Source organism: Ailuropoda melanoleuca, chromosome 1 (genome assembly GCF_002007445.2).
Source record: "Ailuropoda melanoleuca isolate Jingjing chromosome 1, ASM200744v2, whole genome shotgun sequence".
Classification (NCBI taxonomy): Eukaryota; Metazoa; Chordata; class Mammalia; order Carnivora; family Ursidae; genus Ailuropoda; species Ailuropoda melanoleuca.
The window spans coordinates 69,544,717-69,562,530 of record NC_048218.1 but is presented as its reverse complement, the minus strand read 5'-3'; the positions used below and the strand labels follow the sequence as shown (position 1 = coordinate 69,562,530).

General features: G+C 48.0%; 2 protein-coding genes across 36 annotated transcripts in view; one reads left to right on the top strand and one right to left on the bottom strand.

The window, feature by feature from the left end:
- The window catches only part of DLG1 (discs large MAGUK scaffold protein 1), a 1,062,265-nt gene that overhangs the window by 291,918 nt on the left and 752,533 nt on the right, over positions 1 to 17,814 (top strand). The window lies entirely within an intron of this gene.
- Positions 1 to 17,814, bottom strand: part of LOC100481385 (armadillo repeat-containing X-linked protein 1) — an 81,891-nt gene that overhangs the window by 26,154 nt on the left and 37,923 nt on the right. For 6 of the 29 annotated variants that reach the window (XM_034660244.1, XM_034660254.1, XM_034660255.1 and 3 more), the window contains 4 exons: positions 11,570 to 11,648; positions 11,139 to 11,222; positions 10,759 to 10,849; positions 594 to 10,407 (listed from right to left, as the gene is read on the bottom strand). The exons of 4 other annotated variants lie outside the window; for them this stretch is intronic. In XM_034660244.1, coding sequence (XP_034516135.1) covers positions 2,227 to 10,263 — 8,037 coding nt within the window. In that variant the 5' untranslated portion in view covers positions 10,264 to 10,407; positions 10,759 to 10,849; positions 11,139 to 11,222; positions 11,570 to 11,648 and the 3' untranslated portion in view covers positions 594 to 2,226. Of the gene's footprint in view, positions 1 to 593; positions 10,408 to 10,758; positions 10,850 to 11,138; positions 11,223 to 11,569; positions 11,649 to 11,857; positions 11,949 to 12,401; positions 12,475 to 12,870; positions 12,970 to 17,814 lie in introns of those variants that run through there. 19 more of the 29 variants (XM_034660259.1, XM_034660317.1, XM_034660264.1 and 16 more) reach the window with 12 other exon arrangements.

Genomic DNA, 17,814 nt, shown 5'->3' with positions numbered 1-17,814 from the left:
AATGGTGAATAAGATTTAAATTTTCAAACATTTACATGGGCATTTACAGCTTTATTAAAATATTTATTAAAATTTTAATTTATACCTTCCAAATATCTAGACATCAATATGTGAGCCTCTATTTACACTTTTACTCTAGTTCCCTGAAATACTACTGACAGGTCTGCTTAGCCCAAATCCATCCATTTCCTCTTGGTAAATTATGCAAAAGCTCCTATTGTGTATTATATAAAAATCAGAAAATATGGGGGCGCCTGGGTGGCTCAGATGGTTAAGCGTCTGCCTTCGGCTCAGGTCATGATCTCCAGGTCCTGGGATCAAGCCCCACGTCGGGCTCCCAGCTCAGCAGGGAGTCTGCTTCTCCCTCCCCCTCAGCCTCTCCCCCTGCTTGTGCTCTCTCTGCCTCTCTCTCTCTCAAATGAATAAATAAAATCTTTTAAAAATCAGAAAATACAAATGAGTAAAAAACAGGTAAAATTACCCATTAACCTAACACCCATAGGACACTATTAATGTTCTCAGAGTATACACCAAAGCTCATATATGAGATAATTTAAATATATACTTTTTCTTTATAAAAAGTATAGCATGTGCTCTTGCAGCCTATTTTCCCCACTTAAGATTATATGCTGAACTTTTTCCAAGTAAATAAGTGTAGACGCCCATCACCATTTTCAATTGCCGCAAAATGTTTCAATGTGCAGACACACCCTAATTTGTTCAGCCAAGTGCCTATTTTGAGACACTTGGGTCATGCACGTTTTCACTCTTCAAAACAGTATGAAGATGCACAGCTTTGTACAAGCCAATTATTTGATAATTTTCTATAGATACATTTCTACAAGTGGGATTACTGGCTCAAAGAGCATGCACATCTTAAAGGCTTCTAAAGCATGGATCCAAATGGACCTTGTACCAATGTATGCTCCCGCCAGCCCACTTTGAAAGCGCCCCTCCCACCACACCCTCACCACACTCTAGGGTGGGAGAGAGGTGGGTCTTCTACAGTACTGATGCCAACACCACTCTCAATGGTTCCATAAAGGTTCTGCCTCAATCAGCCTTCTAAAAGAAATCTGATTGATAGAAGCACTAAACGTTGTTCTTTCTTCTATTATTCTTTCATAGTATTTCAAAATAATAACTAATGTATTTACTTACATAGACACCAGAGTTGGCCAAGAAAGAGAATGCTTTCCAATTCAATGCCACCGGGACCCTAAAATAAAATTGTCCCTCTCTGTATGCCCTCAAGATATGTTCCATCACTTCTTTGTTCAAAGTCTCTCACTTCCTTCCTTTTGCCATTCCCATGGCCAGTAGTGAAGTCTCACACTTTTATTATCTTGTGCCTGGACCATGGCAGTGACTTCCTAACTGGTGTTCCAATCCTGCACACAAATCAGCTACATCCTTTTCCTTTCATTTTCATTCTTCTGATCACAGAAGGCTTTGGGGTCTAACAGGGGTGGATGGAGTAACATTCAGACACCTCAGTTTAGCAATCAGGGATCCTGCATGAAGGGGCTCCCAGACTGATGGATTCCATTTCCCATCATTCCCCTCCCTCCCCACACTTGAAACTCCAGGCAGGCCAGCCTCCTCTCTGGAGCGGGATTACCACCTCCATGCCTTTCTTCCCACCACTCCTCCCTCCTCCAATGCTCTCCTGCCCTTTTTATCCTATCCTTCAAGCCCAGTTTACCTAAATGTCCCCCTCCTGTCTACAACTTTGCCTCAGCACGGCTGCCTGCAGAAGTTTCTGCACAGATGGGAAGGGTTTGGCCATGATCAGAGGCTTGTGGTTTTATTAGTATATTTTTGTTTCCATACATCTTGCCTTTCCAAATAGATCATAAACTCAAGGACAAAGATGTGTCTCTTTTTTCTGCTTAAAACACACAACTTTATTGATAACATAAAAATAAAGTCTCAAATGTATAAACATAAGTCCACACAAAGGACCAAAAATTACCTTACTTACGAAGAATCAGGTCAGTTTCTGCTCATGAAGCATACTAAAAAAATCTCAATCCAGACAAGGTAATAATCAACACACGTATTTTCAGTACAAGTTTGAATTCATTTGGTGTTCATAAAGTGATCCAGCTACAGGCCATCACAAGCAACATCAGTTTCAAAGTTGTAATGCAATTTACAGTGTGCATTACACCAAGACTGCAAACCCAAAATATTACTCAGATTTGTTTGGGAACATACAACTAATCAGAGTTTACTTAATAATAGCTCAACTCTTTTTTTCACCTCGGGGTCGCTGTACTCCGCTGCCAAGACTCGGAGTTTCTTGGCACATGCTTTAGGTCGGTGGAATATGAAATAAAGGGAATTTTTACTGAACTTGTCCTGGGTAAATACTTTTGCCCTTCTTTTAAAATGATAATTTATATTTTCAAATAGTGAAAGAGCATTAAGAATATTTTCTTTTGTCTCTTTCTTGCTAAAGATATTAATCAGTGACGTTGGTGCATTGGCAATGAGTAAGTCTTTTGTCATGGATGGATTTTTAGAGAAATTCAAAAGCATTCCCAAAATATGGTCTTTTGTTTCTCCACTTCCCACAGTTAACAAACGAAGAAATTCTGAAATGTAATTTGTAACCATATGCTGATATTCACTAATAATAGTCAAATGCTTTATCAATCTTAGTCCAGCCAGCTGTACGTTTGAATTCAAGGGATAGGTGACCGTGTCTTCACATACTTGGTTTAAGTATGTTTTCACCTTCCTATGATTTTCAGCAGCCACTGAGATGTTATTCAGTGCATTTAAAGCCTTCTGCCTAACACTCGGATAGGGATTATTGAGCAAACTTTCAATAATTGAGATTCTACCTGCATTACGAATGACTTCATGGGAAAACGGATATTCGGGACTGTTATAAAGAGCATTGTTGGCTATTTCATGAATAGAAGGATCTTCAGTCATCTCAATCATGCAAATTAGTTTTTCAAGCTCTCGTGGATCCATATTAGCTTTGCGTTTACAGCGACAGGTCCAGGGCTGAGTTTTCTCCTCATACCTGATCTGCTTTCTGAGCTCATCTTCAGGTGGGAAGCAGGACTCATTTTGGTATGGAAGTTTCATTTCAGTCCAGATCATGGCTCCTGCCCAGGACCCCATTCCTGCCCCAGGGACCATGGATGGATATGTGCCTCTTGACTCAGCTGACTTTTTGGCTTTAGTCTTAAGTGCAGGTTTGTCCTCACTTCTGTTTTCATTACCATCCCAGAACCAAGGCCTCTCATCAGCTCCCCCACCAGTTGGTGCCTCGAGCTTATCCTCGGCACTGGCCTTATCTCCAGCTCCACGCTCAAAATTGACGCTTCTCTCCCTCTTGGATCTGAACTCATTACTCTTCTCACTGTCAGCCCAAAACAAGGACCTTAAACTGATCTCCTCAATATCAGGGCTGGATGCTCTACTTAGCTCATCCTCCTCTACATCCTCAGCCAAAGTCCACGGCCCCATGCAAGCCTCTTCTTCAGCCCCAAGCCTAGACCCTGTAGTGGCCGCATCTCCGTCCCAGAGCCAAGACTCCTTCCCGACCTCTGTCCCAGCACCAGCCTCAGCCCCAGCCCCCACACAGGAATCCATACAGGCTGCCTCTTCAGAGCTGATCCAGGACCCAATACTGGCCTTATCCTCAGCCCCAAACCTGGAACTAATTTTAGCCTCTTCTTTAGCCCCTGATCTGAATTCAATACTGGCCTCGATTTTACCTCCAGGTTTGGATACAATACCAGCCTCTTCCCCTCTCCTGAAGCAGGACCCTGGACTAGTCTCAGCCCCAGTTCCAAACCAGGATCTTTCACTGGCCTCCATCTCAGCACTGATCTGGGGTCTTCCACTGGCCTGGTCACCAGCCTTAGCCCAGGGCCCTCCACTTGCCTGGTCCTCAGGCCCCAGCCTAGACCCTCTGCTGGCTTCATTACCAGGCCTAGATGCAGCCCAAGATTTTCCACTAGCCTGATCCCCAATGCCAGCCTGGGAGCCTTCTCTACCTGCTGGGTCCTCAAATCCAGGTTTGGAACAGCTATCAACCTCATCCCTAGCCCCAGCCCAGGACCTTCCACTGGCCTGACTCCCAGTGCCAGTCCAGGACCCACCACTAGACTGGTTTGCAGGCCCTGGATTAGATCCTCCAACAGCCTGGTCCTCAGCACCAGACCAGAACCCCCCTCCACTGGCTTGATCCTCAAATCCAGGTTTGGGACAGCTACTAGCCTCATCTCCAGTCCCAGCCCAAGACCTTCCACTGACCCGACTTCCATTATCAGCCCAGGACCCACCACTGGGTGGGGTCGTGGGCCCTAGTCTAGATCCGCCAATAGCCTGGCCACCAGCCCCACCCCAGGACCCACTTGCATTAGCCTGACTCCCACTGCAAGCACAGAACCATCCCTTGGACTGATCCTCGGGCCCCAGCCTACATTCTTCACTGGCCTGGTCCCCAGTGCCAACCCAGGAATCTCCAGCGGACTGGTCCCTGGGACCCAGCCTAGACCCTCCACCAGCCTGGCCCCCATTGTCAGCCCAAGACGCTCTTCCACTTGCCTGCTCTTCAAATCTAGGCTTAGTCCCACCACCAGCCTGATCCCCAGGTACAGCCCAGGTCCCTCCACTGGCCTTGTCCACAGCCCCAACCAAGAACCCTCCACTGGCTTGGTGCCCAGAGTCAGCCCAGGACCTTCCACTGGACTGGTCCTCAGGTCCCAACCTAGGCCCTCCACCAGCCTGGCCACCAACCCTAGCCAAAGACGCTTCTGCATTTGCCAGATCCTCAAACCTAGGCTTGGACTCACCACCAGACTGATCACTAGTCCCAGCCCAGGACCCCCCACTGGCCTGGTCCACAGTCCCAACCAAGAATCCTCCACTGGCCTGATTCCCAGTGCTAGCCCAGGACCCAACACTGGACTGGTTCACAAACCCTGGCCTAGAACCTTTGTTGGCCTGCTCCCTAGCCCTAGCCCAGGACTCACCAGACTGGTCCACAGGCCTCAGCCTGGACGCTCCACTGGCTTGGTCTGCGGTGTCAGCCCAGGACACATTTTCACTGGCCTGATCCTCAAATCTAGGCTTGGATCCACCAGACAGATCACCAGTCCCAACCCAGTACCCTCCACTAGTCTGCTCCATATCCCCAGGCCAGTACCCAATACTAGCCACATTCCCAGTTCTAGCTTCAGCCCAGGACCCTCCATTAGCCTGAATCCCAGCCCCATCCTGGGACGTTCCACTGGCCTGTTCCTCAGCTCCAGTCCAGGACCCTCCAATGGCATCTTCCCCAGCCCAGGACACCCCACTGGCCTGACCTCCAGCCCAGGGCTCCCCAATAGCCTGGTTCCCAAGGCTAGCCCAACACCCCCCACTGGCCTGGTTCTCAGCCCCAATCCAGGATGCTCCAATGGCCATGTCCCCAGCCTCCGACAAAGAACTCCCACTGGCCTTGCTCCCAACCCAGAGCCCCCCACAGGCCTGGTCCCCAGCTGCAGCCGAGGATGGAAAACCAACTTCATTTTCAGCCTTAACCCCAGCCCAGGACCTAATTGACTTATCACTAGCCCCACTCCAGGACTCAATACTGGCTTCATTCTCATCATCAGCCCAGGACATGCTATTCTCCCAGTATCCATCCCTGGCCTGAAACCTAAATTTGATCCATCGCTCAGAAGCAATCCAATCCTCAATACCAATCCCATTCCAGTAATAGTCATGGACCCTAGGCCGAGTCTTTCTGCAGGCCTGAGTGCCTATCCCACTCCCACTCTCAGAAGTGGGCATGGCCTCAGCCTTGGGCTTTGCAGAGCCCTCATCTCCTGTGGCTTCTGCCTCAGACTTGGGTACAGCCTTGTCCTTTGTCCCAGGTAAGATCTTACTCTGGAAATGGGCCACAGACTGAGGCTGGCCAGAGCCCATCATATGTGCCCCAGCCTCTACCTTAGACTCAGCATTGGTATTTGCCCTGACCTTACTTCTGGCACCAAGGAGGGCCTCATCCTGAGAAATGGCCACAACCTGGGGTGAAAGACAGCCTATTGTATTTTGCCCAGCCCCTGCCTTAAATACCACATTGAGATTGTCCCTGACCTTATTTCTGGCACCAAGCAAGGTTTCACCTTGGGAATTAGACATGGCTTGGGGTTGGGCAGTGCCTGTTATAACTGTTTGAGGCAGAGCTGAACACATTATATCTGGCCCAGTGCCTACCTTAGACATAGCATTAGGATTGCCCCGGACCTTACTCCTGGCACCAGACAAGGTTTCCCCTTGGGAATTAGACACAGCCTGAGGCTGGGCAAAGCTTGTTGTATCTGCTCTGGCCTCTACCTTAGACACAGCATTGGGATTGCCTCTGACCTTTTTCTTGACACTAGGCAAGGCTTCACCCTGGGAATTGGCCACAGCCAGGGGCTGAGTAGAGCCTGTTGTATCTGTTTGAGGCTGGGCACAGCCCATTGTATCTGCCCTGGCCTCTGCCTTTGACACAGCACTGGGATTGCCCCTGACATTCTTAGTACCAAGCAAAACTTCATCCTGGGAAGTGGCCACAGCCTGAGGCCAGGCAGAGCCTGTTATATCTGCCCTGGCCTCTGCCTTAGATACAGCATTGGAATTGCTCCTGATCTTACTCTTAGGACCAGACAAGGCTTCACCCTGGGAATTGACCACAGCCAGGGGCTGGGCAGAGCCTGCTGTATCTGTTCGAGGCTGGGAAGAGCCCATTGCATCTGCCTTGGCTTCTACCTTACACATAGCACTGGGATTGCCCTTGACCTTATTCTTAGTACCAGATGAGGCTTCACCCTGGGCATTGGTCACAGCTTGTGGCTGGACAGAGCCCACTGTCTCTGGCCCAGTGTCTGCTTTAGACACAGCACTAAGATTACATCGGACCTTACTCCTGGCACCAGGCAAGGCTTCACCCTGGGAATTAGACACAGCCTGAAGCTGGGCAAAGCTTGTTGTATCTGCTCTGGCCTCTACCTTAGACATAGCATTGGGATTGCTGCTGACCTTATTCTTCACATCAGGCAAAGCTTCACATTGGGAATTGGCCACAGCCTGGGGCTGAGCAGAGCCCACTGTATCTGGCCCAACCCCTGTCTTAGACACAGCATTGGAATTTCCCCTGACCTTGTTCTTAGTCCCAGGCAAGACTTCACCCTGGAAATTGGGTACAACCTGAGGCTGGGCAGAACCTGCTGTATCTGGCCCAGTCCCTACTTTAGACACAGCATTGGGATTGCCCTTGACTTTATTCTTGACATGAGGCAAGGCTTCACCCTGGGAATTGGCCACAGTCAGGGGTTGGTCAGAGCCTGTTGTGTCTGTTTGAGGCTGGGCAGAGCCCATTTTATCTGCTCTGGCCTCTGCCTTAGACACAACACTGGGATTGCCCCTTACCTTATTCTTAGTACCAGACAAGACTTCACCCTGGGGCTGGGCAGAGCCCACTGTATCCGGCCCAGTCCCTGCTTTAGACAAAGCACTGGGGTTGCCCTTGACCTTATTTTTTACACCAGGCAAGGCCTTACCCTGGGAATTGGCCACAGCCTGGAGCTGGGGAGAGCCCACTGTATCTGGCCCATTCCCTGTCTTAGACAAAGCATCGGAATTTCCTCTGACCTTGTTCTTAGTCCCAGGCAAGACTTCACCTTGGAAACTGGCCACAGCCTGAGGCTGGGCAGCGTTCGCTGTATCTAGCCCAGCCCCTGTTTTAGACACAGGATTGGACTTGCCCCTAACCTTATTCTTGATACTAGGCAAGGCTTCACCCTGGGAACTGGCCACAGCCAGGGGCTGGGCACAGCCTGTTGTATCTGTTTGAGGCTGGGCACAGCCCATTGCATCTGCCCTGGCCTCTGCCTTAGACACAACACTGGGATTGCCCCTGATCTTATTCTTAGTACCAGACAAGGCTTCACCCTGGGCACTGGCCACAGCCTGGAGCTGGGCAGAGCCCAATGTATCTGGCCCAGCCCCCGTCTTAGACATGGCATTGGACTTGCCTCTGACCTTATTCTTAGTACCAGGCAAGGTTTCACCTTGGGAATTGGACACAGCCTCAGGCTGAGCAGAGTCTATTGTATCTGGCCCAGCCCCTGTCTTAGACACAGCATTGGAATTGCCCCTGACCTTGTTCTTAGTACCAGGCAAGGCCTCACCCTGGGAACTTGCCTCAGTCTGGGGCTGAGCAGAGCTTGTTGTATCTGTTTCAGGCTGGACAGAACACATTGAGTCTGGGCCAGTCCCTACCTTAGACATAGCATTGGGATTGCCCCTGACTTTATTCTTAGTATTAGGTGAGGCTTCATCCTGGAAAGTGGCCACAGCATGGAGCTGGGCAGAGCCCATTGTATCTGGCCCAGCCCCTGACTTGAACATAGCATTGGAATTGCCCCTGACCTTGTTCTTGGCACCAGGCAAGGCCTCACCCTGGGAACTGGCCATAGTCTGAGGCTGTCCACAGGCCCTGAGCTCTGCCTTAGCCCCTGACCTAGAAACAGCATTAGGATCACCCCTGCCATCAACCCTGGAATCGGGTAAAGCATCAGCTTGGGTCTTGGCCCCAACCTGAGGCTGCGCGCAGGTTTTCATTTCTATCCCGACTCCTGCTTTACACTTGCTTTTGCCTTTTCCCTTAGTCTTAGGTCTAGTACCAGGTAAGGTCTCAACCTGGCTCTTGGTGGAAGCCTGAGACTGTGCCTTTGTGTCTGTCCCAGCCCCTTCCTTAGACATGGTGTTGGCATTGCCTTTAGCCTTAATCCTGCCATCAGGCAAGGCATCAACCTGGACATTGGCCACAGGCTGAGGCTGTGCATAGAGCTCCATGTCTGTCCCAGCCCCCATCTTGGACATGGCATTGGGATTGTCTCTGGTCTTAACCCTGGCATCAGGCAAGGTCTCAGGCTGGGAATTGGCCCTCAAGTTTGCCCTGGCCCCAGTTTTAGACATGGCATTGGAGTTGCCTTTACCTTTAACCCGGGCGTCAGGGATAGCCTCAGCCTGAGCACTGACTACAGCCTGAGGTTGGGTAGCAGCGCACATGTCGGCTCCAGCCATTTCCTTAGATGTGACATCAGTGCTTCCCCTGTCATCAACCCTGGCACCAAACATTGTCTCACCCTGTTTCTTGGCCGCAGTCTGAGGTTGTGTAGAAACTCTCATATCTGCCCCTGCCCCTGCCTTACACATGGCATTGGTATTAACCCCAGCATCAACCTTTGCCCCAAGCATAGCCTCAGCCTGGGTCTTGGCTATAATCTGAGGCTGGGCAGAAGCCCTCATGTCTGCCCTAGACTCTGCCTGAGACCTGGTTTTGTGATTCCCCTTGACCTCAACCCCAGCACCAGGCATGTTGTCGACGTGGATCTTGGTCACAGCCTGAGATGGTGCACACGACCTCATGTCCGCTCCAACTTCAGCCCTGGATACGGTATTAGGATTTCCCTTAGCATCAACTGTGTTAGCAGGCTTGGCCTCAGACTGAGTCTCAGCCACACTCACAGTCTCTTCCAGGGCTCCTGCCTTGGTCTCAGCCACAATTCCAGTCTTATTTATGGCACCCATCTTGGACACTTCCCTGATCACTCCTAGGACCTCGCTCCGTGTCACCATTACTCTGTTCATCCCCTTTTCAGCCAGTATACGAGCTTCCACTTTGGTCTGGGTCATTACTTCTTTCTTGGTCTCTGCCCTGGCAGCTAGTACCCAAGCTTTAGCCTTGGTCTGGGTCACAGCCTCTTTCTTGACTACTCTCCCAGCCTCATAGTCCGTTTGAGTCACGGCCTCTCTCATAGTCACTTCCCCGGCTTTGACCTGGGCCTCAGTCAGAGTCACTGCCTCTGTCATGCCCACTGTTCTGGCCACTGTTTTGGCCTCCGATTGTATCTCTGCCTCTGCCTCAGCCATTGTCATGGCCTGAGAGTTGGCTTTGGGTCTGGCTTTAGCAGGGGTGGTAATCTCTACTTCAGCCCCAGCGCTACCTCCTGCTTCAGTTTCTGCTCCAGTCGTGGCCTTGGGTCTAGTCTCAGTCTCTGTTCCAGCCATGGCTTCACCCATGGCCAAGGTCTGGTTCTGTACCCCAACCACAGTCTCCATCTTGACTCTGGACCCATTTTTGGCAAGTGTCCTCACACTCTGGGCTCTTCCCTTGGTTAATTTGTAAAGGTAGTAGCAGGTACCAGCCCAAACCACCAGTCCTGCAGTCACCCAGCCCACTTCCTGAACGCGACCCATGTAATCACCCCCACTGAAGGCACGAACAAGATACAGGGGACTCAATCAGGATGGGGAAAGAGGGTAGTAGGTCTGGGTGTAGGCCTGTGAAGGCGCTGGTCTTCAGCCACTTAAAGGCCACTACAGCTGCCACTGGAGGTGGACCTAGAAGTGGAGGAAGGAAATGGACTAAAATTTCTCTTCTAATTTTGTGCCTCATACAGATAGATACACAGAAGGACAGGAAAGTGTAGAAACGATGTGCGTGGTGGCAGACGAGGATGATGAGCAAACTCTCTCTCCATCCCTTCTATTTTCTCCCCTCCCATTTTTCCCAGTGCCCAACAATGTTCCCCTAAGGTACATCCATACACATTTCCTTACACCAAATGAATAATGGAAAAGATGGTGAGGGGGACTGACTATGAATGGGAGAGACTGAGAAGCCCTCAGACCTTAATTTTTACTGGACCTACTCTTGTCACCACTCCCAAAGGTCCCCACCCTCATACCAACCTGTAATGATCAAGGCAGTTCCCTCCTCTTTCCTTCTCTTGATTGGTGATATACCCTAAAGTAGATCTATTAACTCATGAGATCTGTGGACCTAGAGACAGACAGACAGACAGACGGAGGGAGGGACAGATGGGGCTGGAGATTTTGTTCTTGATGTGACAGGCATATTATCAAACTACCTTTCTATCTCCCTCAGCTCACCCCACTCTCCGTACCAAAATAAAGGTGAGAATGTGGAGTAAGTGATGGGGATGGTAGGAAAGGTGGCTGGGAAAGGGACAGGCTGAGGACACTCCAGACTGACATTGACCACACTGGATGCACGCTGATCTCCACCAACCCACCCTGGAGGTCTACCCAGGCCGTTCCCATCCTCTTACCAGTCTATACTGATCAGGGGCAATTTCCTCCTTGTTTCTTTGCTTCCAGTAATCTCAAGCCCTACAGCAGACCTGCAGGCAGATCTATGGACAAGCAAACAAACAGGAGGTAATAGACACCAAGTCCTCACAGAACAGACAAGCACTTTGATCCCTGATCCCGGTACCTGCCTTGCCAGAGCCCATGTCCAGTTTGCTAATGTGTCCCATCTTGTGATCTCTCCAGTCTTCTCTCAGTCACACTCCAGCCCACCCTTACCCCACTATTCCTCCTGTTTCCTGCCCTGAAATCAGCAGGGGATGTAGCAACACTGTGGAAATCGGGCAGAGTGTAGAAGAGGCAAAAGTACCGTCCACTTCCTCTCAAGTCTCAGCCACCTTCTGTGCTCACCCTCTTGTTATTCCCAGGTGCTGCCCACTTTCACACCAACCTTCAACGGTTCCAGGCCAGTCTCCCCCTTTCCCTGGCTTCCAGTGGTAAACAGCCCTAGTGTAGGCCTATGGGAAGACCTAGGAACAAACAAAGAAAAAGGGGGGGGGGGTAACTGTTGAGTGCTTGTGACATCCCAGCATCTAAAACAGGGGTCCCAGTACCTGACTTACTGAATCTAGAGACCCACTCTCTAGCAAGCAGAACCTGGGGCTTCCCCAGCACTGAAATGGGCAGTGTGTAAAAGGGAGGCAGGAGAAATAAAAGGGAAGAGACAGGGGCAAATTACTTTAAAACCACCTGTAGGATTCTAAGGTTTCTCCCAAAAGTCCATCATTTCCTTCACCAAGGTGCTCAGACAGGTGAGCGAATCTGGAAAACTGGAAAACGGAGAGAGAGATGGAGGCCCCCATCCCCTACCCTAGAATCAAACATAGCCTACTGCCATCTACCTCCCCTTAAACCCATCTCTAGGAGACTCCAGCAGAAGAGATGAGGAGTGTGGGAAGGCTTTTTCTTCCACAAAATCGCTATCCCTCCCGGCAGAGGCTATCTCAAAAAATAAGTAAAGTTTTTGATACGACCACTGGTATTTTCTTAATAGTATCTGCAGTGCGAACAAAAGCATCCATGGAAAAGTTTGCTGTCTTTACTGGTCATCAACATACAATTTCAGTTAAAACCCATAAGCTTAGTAAGTAAAGGCAGTTTAGGGAAAGTCCCCTAGTTAGCCCCACCCCACATCCCAACCGGACAGCGGCGCCTAAATTCCTGTCGTAGAAAATTCCTACAGAACTTCAACCGTTCAAAGGCCGGGCCGTGCTCACACTAACCTCCACAGATCCCGTGCAGTTTTCTTCTCGCCTTCTTCCCTTGCCTCGCCACAAATTGTGCCACACGGAACTACTGTCCATCAGACAGGAGAGAGTAAAGGCACTAAGTGCTTGGACCAGCACCCAGGACACAGATCACAGTACTCACGTTTCGGGATTCAGGATCCCGGTTATCAAACGTCCGTCCCCGCACTCCCAGACGCCACCCCCACCAACGCCACCGTCCAGTCACCGAGCCCACCATTTTCTCTAAACGCCACGGTGGCATGTCCCTTCCACTGACAGGAGCAGGAAGCTGGGCGGACGTGTGCGGTCAACGATTAGAGTCAGAGAGGATGGGGCATCTTAATCTCTGCATTTCCCTCTAGAGACACTCCCCCCCGCCACCCCCCGCCAACCATCNAACCGGCCACCGGGGGGAGGGGGCCGATGCCGCCCTGGCCTCGAGCGCGGGCCCCGGAGCCCTTACCTGTTCCGCTTGCCTGGGGCCCGACGCCAGCCCGCCAGGCGCAGGGCAGCTGGGAGCCGGTACCCAGACTGGGAGTGACTACTGCACCGAAGGCTGCGTCGCTCTGCAGCTCCGGGTCACGTGAGGGCGCGCGTCACCAATGCTCTCGCTCCCCGTCTCTCCCCCCCACCCCCTCCCTGCGGGGAGTTCTACGGGACCCTGCCCCCCACCTCCGCCCAAGCCAGCTCCCCCTCCACTGGTCCGTGAGTCGAGCCCCAAAGCGCACCGCCTGGTCGCCCAGCTCCGTCCTCTCCAATGTGGGGGCCGCCTAGTGTGGCCTCACCGCTTTGCGGTGGGGGTTTGCCCTTCTCTGGTTACTGGGGAGGGTCTGCATATCACCCTCCCCCAAGCCTCGGCTCAGGCCTTTTCTCTTGGAGAAATCCTTTTCTCTCTTTGGCTATAAGACTAACACTCCCCATCGGGTGCGTTGCTGCACCAAAATGGGCTTGGGAAGGGGCGTCAGGAAAGCAAGCAGAGAGTGCAAGTAGATGCTTAACTTTGTTTTTTTAATGTTCTTCCCCGCCCCCTCCTAACATCGCATTCATTGTTTTTGCAATTGGGAAATGCAGGCAATTTCATTCGACATTTAAAAATTTGTTCGTAAAAATAACAAGACTCATCTGTTCACGTTATTTTTTTGCCACGTTAATTGCTGTAAACGATTTCAGTTTTCAAGACATACTAGTAATTATTGACATTTTATGGACAAAATTTTCCTAAACAAACCCAGCACGTTTTCAATGTGATCTATAAATTAATCTGCGGGAAGACATTCAGTTTTCTAAAACTGGCAATTTCCCACAAGTGATTTGAAGACCTTTTCAAGTTCTGGCTGAACTTACTATGATCTTGTGTCAAGTGTCTGAGAACTTCCTCAGATGACTCCTGGATGATTGAATGAAGACCCAACTCCTGATGAACCCAGCGCCTGAAAACTGGTGACTTCCCAGATTAACCCGCTTTCCATTCAAGGGACTTTATTTGGATTTTACATAAGTATGTGATCAAATCGGTCTCATCACAGGCTGAACAGGACCAACTGCTCTCCCAGTGATGGAAATGAGGCTTAGCAGGTGGAATTTTCATTTAATCATGCCACCGGTGAGCTGTCTCTGGGATCTGCTCACGTCCTGTATGTCTGTCACCCTAGCAGCAGCTAGTGCTCACCATCTTCCAGGGGCGACAGTGGTGAGGGTCTGTGGGTGACTGTGAATCACTGCACCACCCCTGAAATCTGTGTCATTCTTCCCTCGTGGAAAGCTTAGTTTGCAGGATGCCAAGCAGTCAGCACCAGCTGAGAGAGGCCTTTTCACTCCCTGCCTTGTGTTACAATTTCACTGCAGCACCCATACAAGCCCCTCAGAATAATCCCAGAACTCAGGGACAAAGTATGCAGGAGTTAGTCCCCAGACATTCAGCTGTCCCTGCTGGGGGTCATACTCTAAATATAGACCCTTCAGGCAGCCTCTTTCTTTGAATGCTGAAATCTGACTCTCCAGCAGGAAGCTCCCCATGTGAGGGACCCCCATGTGGGGGAGGCCCCTCTAGGAAGTGAGCCAGGGAGCCCAGAGTGCTAAAGAAACTTACTAATGACTTTTCAGAACTCAATTTCCTGTGACCAATTTATATTCTCCATCGAAGGGAAAGATTCAGAAATTGATTATATAAACATTTAAAACTTCAGGAAAGTAAAATACAAAACCCATAAGCATAGGATGACAAGTGGCTAATTTGTAATAATCTAAAAACTTACAAATCACTAGTAAAATCATAACCCAACAGAAAAATGTGCCAAAGACCTGAATGGATTTGTTCACAGAAATGAAATACAGATGACTGATAAACATATGAAAAGATGCTCAACTTCGGCCAAAGCAACCTTTTTCATGACACATCTCCAAAGGCAAGAGAAACAAAAGATAAAATGAACTTGTGGGACTTCATCAAGATAAAAAGCTTCTGCACAGCCAAGGAAACAGTCAAAAAAACTAAGAGGCAGCCCANGCAGATGACTGGATTAAGAAGTGTTATATGCAACTAATGCATCATCGAACTTTGCATCAGAAACCAGGGATGTACTGTATGGCGACTAACATAATATAATAAAAAAAAATTTAAAAAAACTTGCAAGGGAATGGTACACTAAATTCATGATCGTGATTATTGTGGAGAATTGAAGAGAATAGGATTGAAGAAGGGGGCCAAAAGGATCTCAAGTTTATACATGTTTTATTAAAAAAAAACTTGGAGTAAGACAATGAATGAATGCAAATAAGACAATTTAATAAAGCTTGGTGGTAGGAAAAAAAAAGTTGTGGTCCATATATACAATGGAATATTACTCAGCTATCAGAAGGAACGAGTTTTCAACATTTGCTGCAACATGGACGGCACTGGAGGAGATGATGCTAAGTGAAATAAGTCAAGCAGAGAAAGACAATTATCATATGATTTCTCTCATCTATGGAACATAAGAACTAGGAAGATCGGTAGGGAAGAAAGGGATAAAGAAAGGGGGTAATCAGAAGGAGGAATGAAGCATGAGAGACTATGGACTCTGAGAAACAAACTGAGGGCTTCAGGGGAGGGGGTGGGGGAATGGGATGGACTGGTGATGGGTAGTAAGGAGGGCACGTATTGCATGGTGCACTGGGTGTTAACTAATGAATCATCAAACTTTACATCAGAAACCAGGGATGTACTGTATGGTGACTAACAATATAATAAAAAAAAACATTAAAAAAAAGATGTTCAACTTCAAAGAAAGGTAAATCCAAACAACTACATCTTACCTTGTTTTAGCTAGGAGTTTGTCAGAATACAGAAATGTGAAGGATGCCTGGGTGGCTCAGGTGGCTGAGCTTCTGACTCTTGGTTTAGGCTCAGGTCATGATGTCAGGATGTTTACTTGCGATTCTCTCCCTCCTTCCCTTCCCCCTCAAATAAATAATTAAGTCTTTAAATACACACACACACACACAGACACACACACAGAATTTTGATAATATTGTTGATTGGTCTGTGGGGAAATGGGCACTCCCACACTCTGTTGGAGGCAGATACTCTGATGCAACCTTTTTTCAGTTGGCAAAAATCTATTAAGTTACAAATATAATATCATACAAATTCTTTGACCCAGCAATGCTTTTACTAGGAATTTAACCAGTGTATATACCTACACAGTTTCTCAAAGATATGTGCATATTTCACAAAGGATATCTATTGCAGTCCCTGTAAAGGTTTAAAAAAAAACCTGAAGAAACATAAAGGGAAAGGTTAAATATATTATGTTAAATATACAATATGGCTGATAAAAAGAAAGATTTAGTTTTATGTATCCTGATGGAAATAGGGTATTTTATTATTTGCTGTTTATTTTCTGTAATTACATACAAATTTCACAAGAATACATTCTAGTATAAGAGTCAAACCCAGAAAAACACTAGTATCACTTTAGCTGCACTATCCTCATCCAACGCACACTTACCTCCCCATTGTTATAAATTTGCTGTGTTAAATGATTTTCTTTACATTATATATACATGCATATTTTACTAAATATATAAATGGGATTATATTTTACATACTGTTTTGCAACTCATTTTTTTCCATTTAAAATTACATCTCAAACAAGGGGAAACCAGAAAGGGAGACATCCATAAGAGACTCTTAATCTCAGGAAACAAACTGAGGATTGCTGGAGGGGGATGGGGTAGCTGAGTGATGGATATTGAGGAGGGTATGTGCTATGGTGAGCGCTGTGAATTGTGTAAGACTGATGAATCACAGACCTGTACCCCTGAAACAAAAAATACGTTATATGTTAATAAAAATAAATAAATTTCAAAAATTACATCTCAGAGAGCTCTACATGCCAGTACATTTATTTTTTAAAGATTTCCATTTATTTATTTGAGAGAGAGAGACAGAGAGAGAGTGCACGAGCATGCATGAGGAGAAGGTACAGAGGGAGAGGGAGGGAGAGTCTTAAGCAGACTATATCCCAAGTGCAGAGCACAACACGGGGCTCGATCACACAACCCTGAGAGCAGGACCTGAGCCAAAATCAAGAGTCAGTCGCTTAACCGCCTATGCCACCAAGGCGCACCCACATACCAGTACATTTAAATATGTTTTATCATTTTTTTAAAGATTTTATTTATTTATTTATTTGACAGAGAGACAGCGAGAGAGGAAACATAAACAGGGGGAGTGGGAGAGGAAGAAGCAGGCTTCCCGCCAAGCAGGGAGCCCGATGTGGGACTTGATCCTGGGACCCCGGGATCACGCCCTAAGGTGAAGGCAGACGCTTAACAGCTAAGCCACCCAGGTGCCCCATAAATATGTTTTATTATTTTTAACTGCTATGTACTATTCCATAGCTTGGTTATGCTGTTGTTTATCTAATTTCATTTCCCAACACCCCACTGATGAACATAAAATTATTCTGGGTCTGGGTCTAATAAAATCAAGGCTACAATGAAAAATCTGGTACCCACAGATGGAAGGATTTCTTTAGGATATTCTGATATAAGTAAAATTGTTCATTTAAGGGTATGAGGTTTTATATATTCAATACTGCCCAAAGAAGGATATGAGATATTATATATTTAACGGGTATACCGCCAAACTACCCTCCAAAGACACCGGGTAACTTATACTCTTGTCAACCACATGACAGCACCCTTCCACATGCTCTCATGCACACTGTAAATTAGTAATTAGTGTCAATATAAGAGGCAAAAAAAAGTATGAGCATGTCCTTTTAATTCACATTTTCCTAAATATCTGTACGCGTTAGCATCATTGCATATGCTTATTGGTCATTTGCATTTCTTCACTGAGAATTAGTTGTTAATATCCTTTGAGTATTTTTTTCATTCAGCAGTGTTTTTCTCACTATTT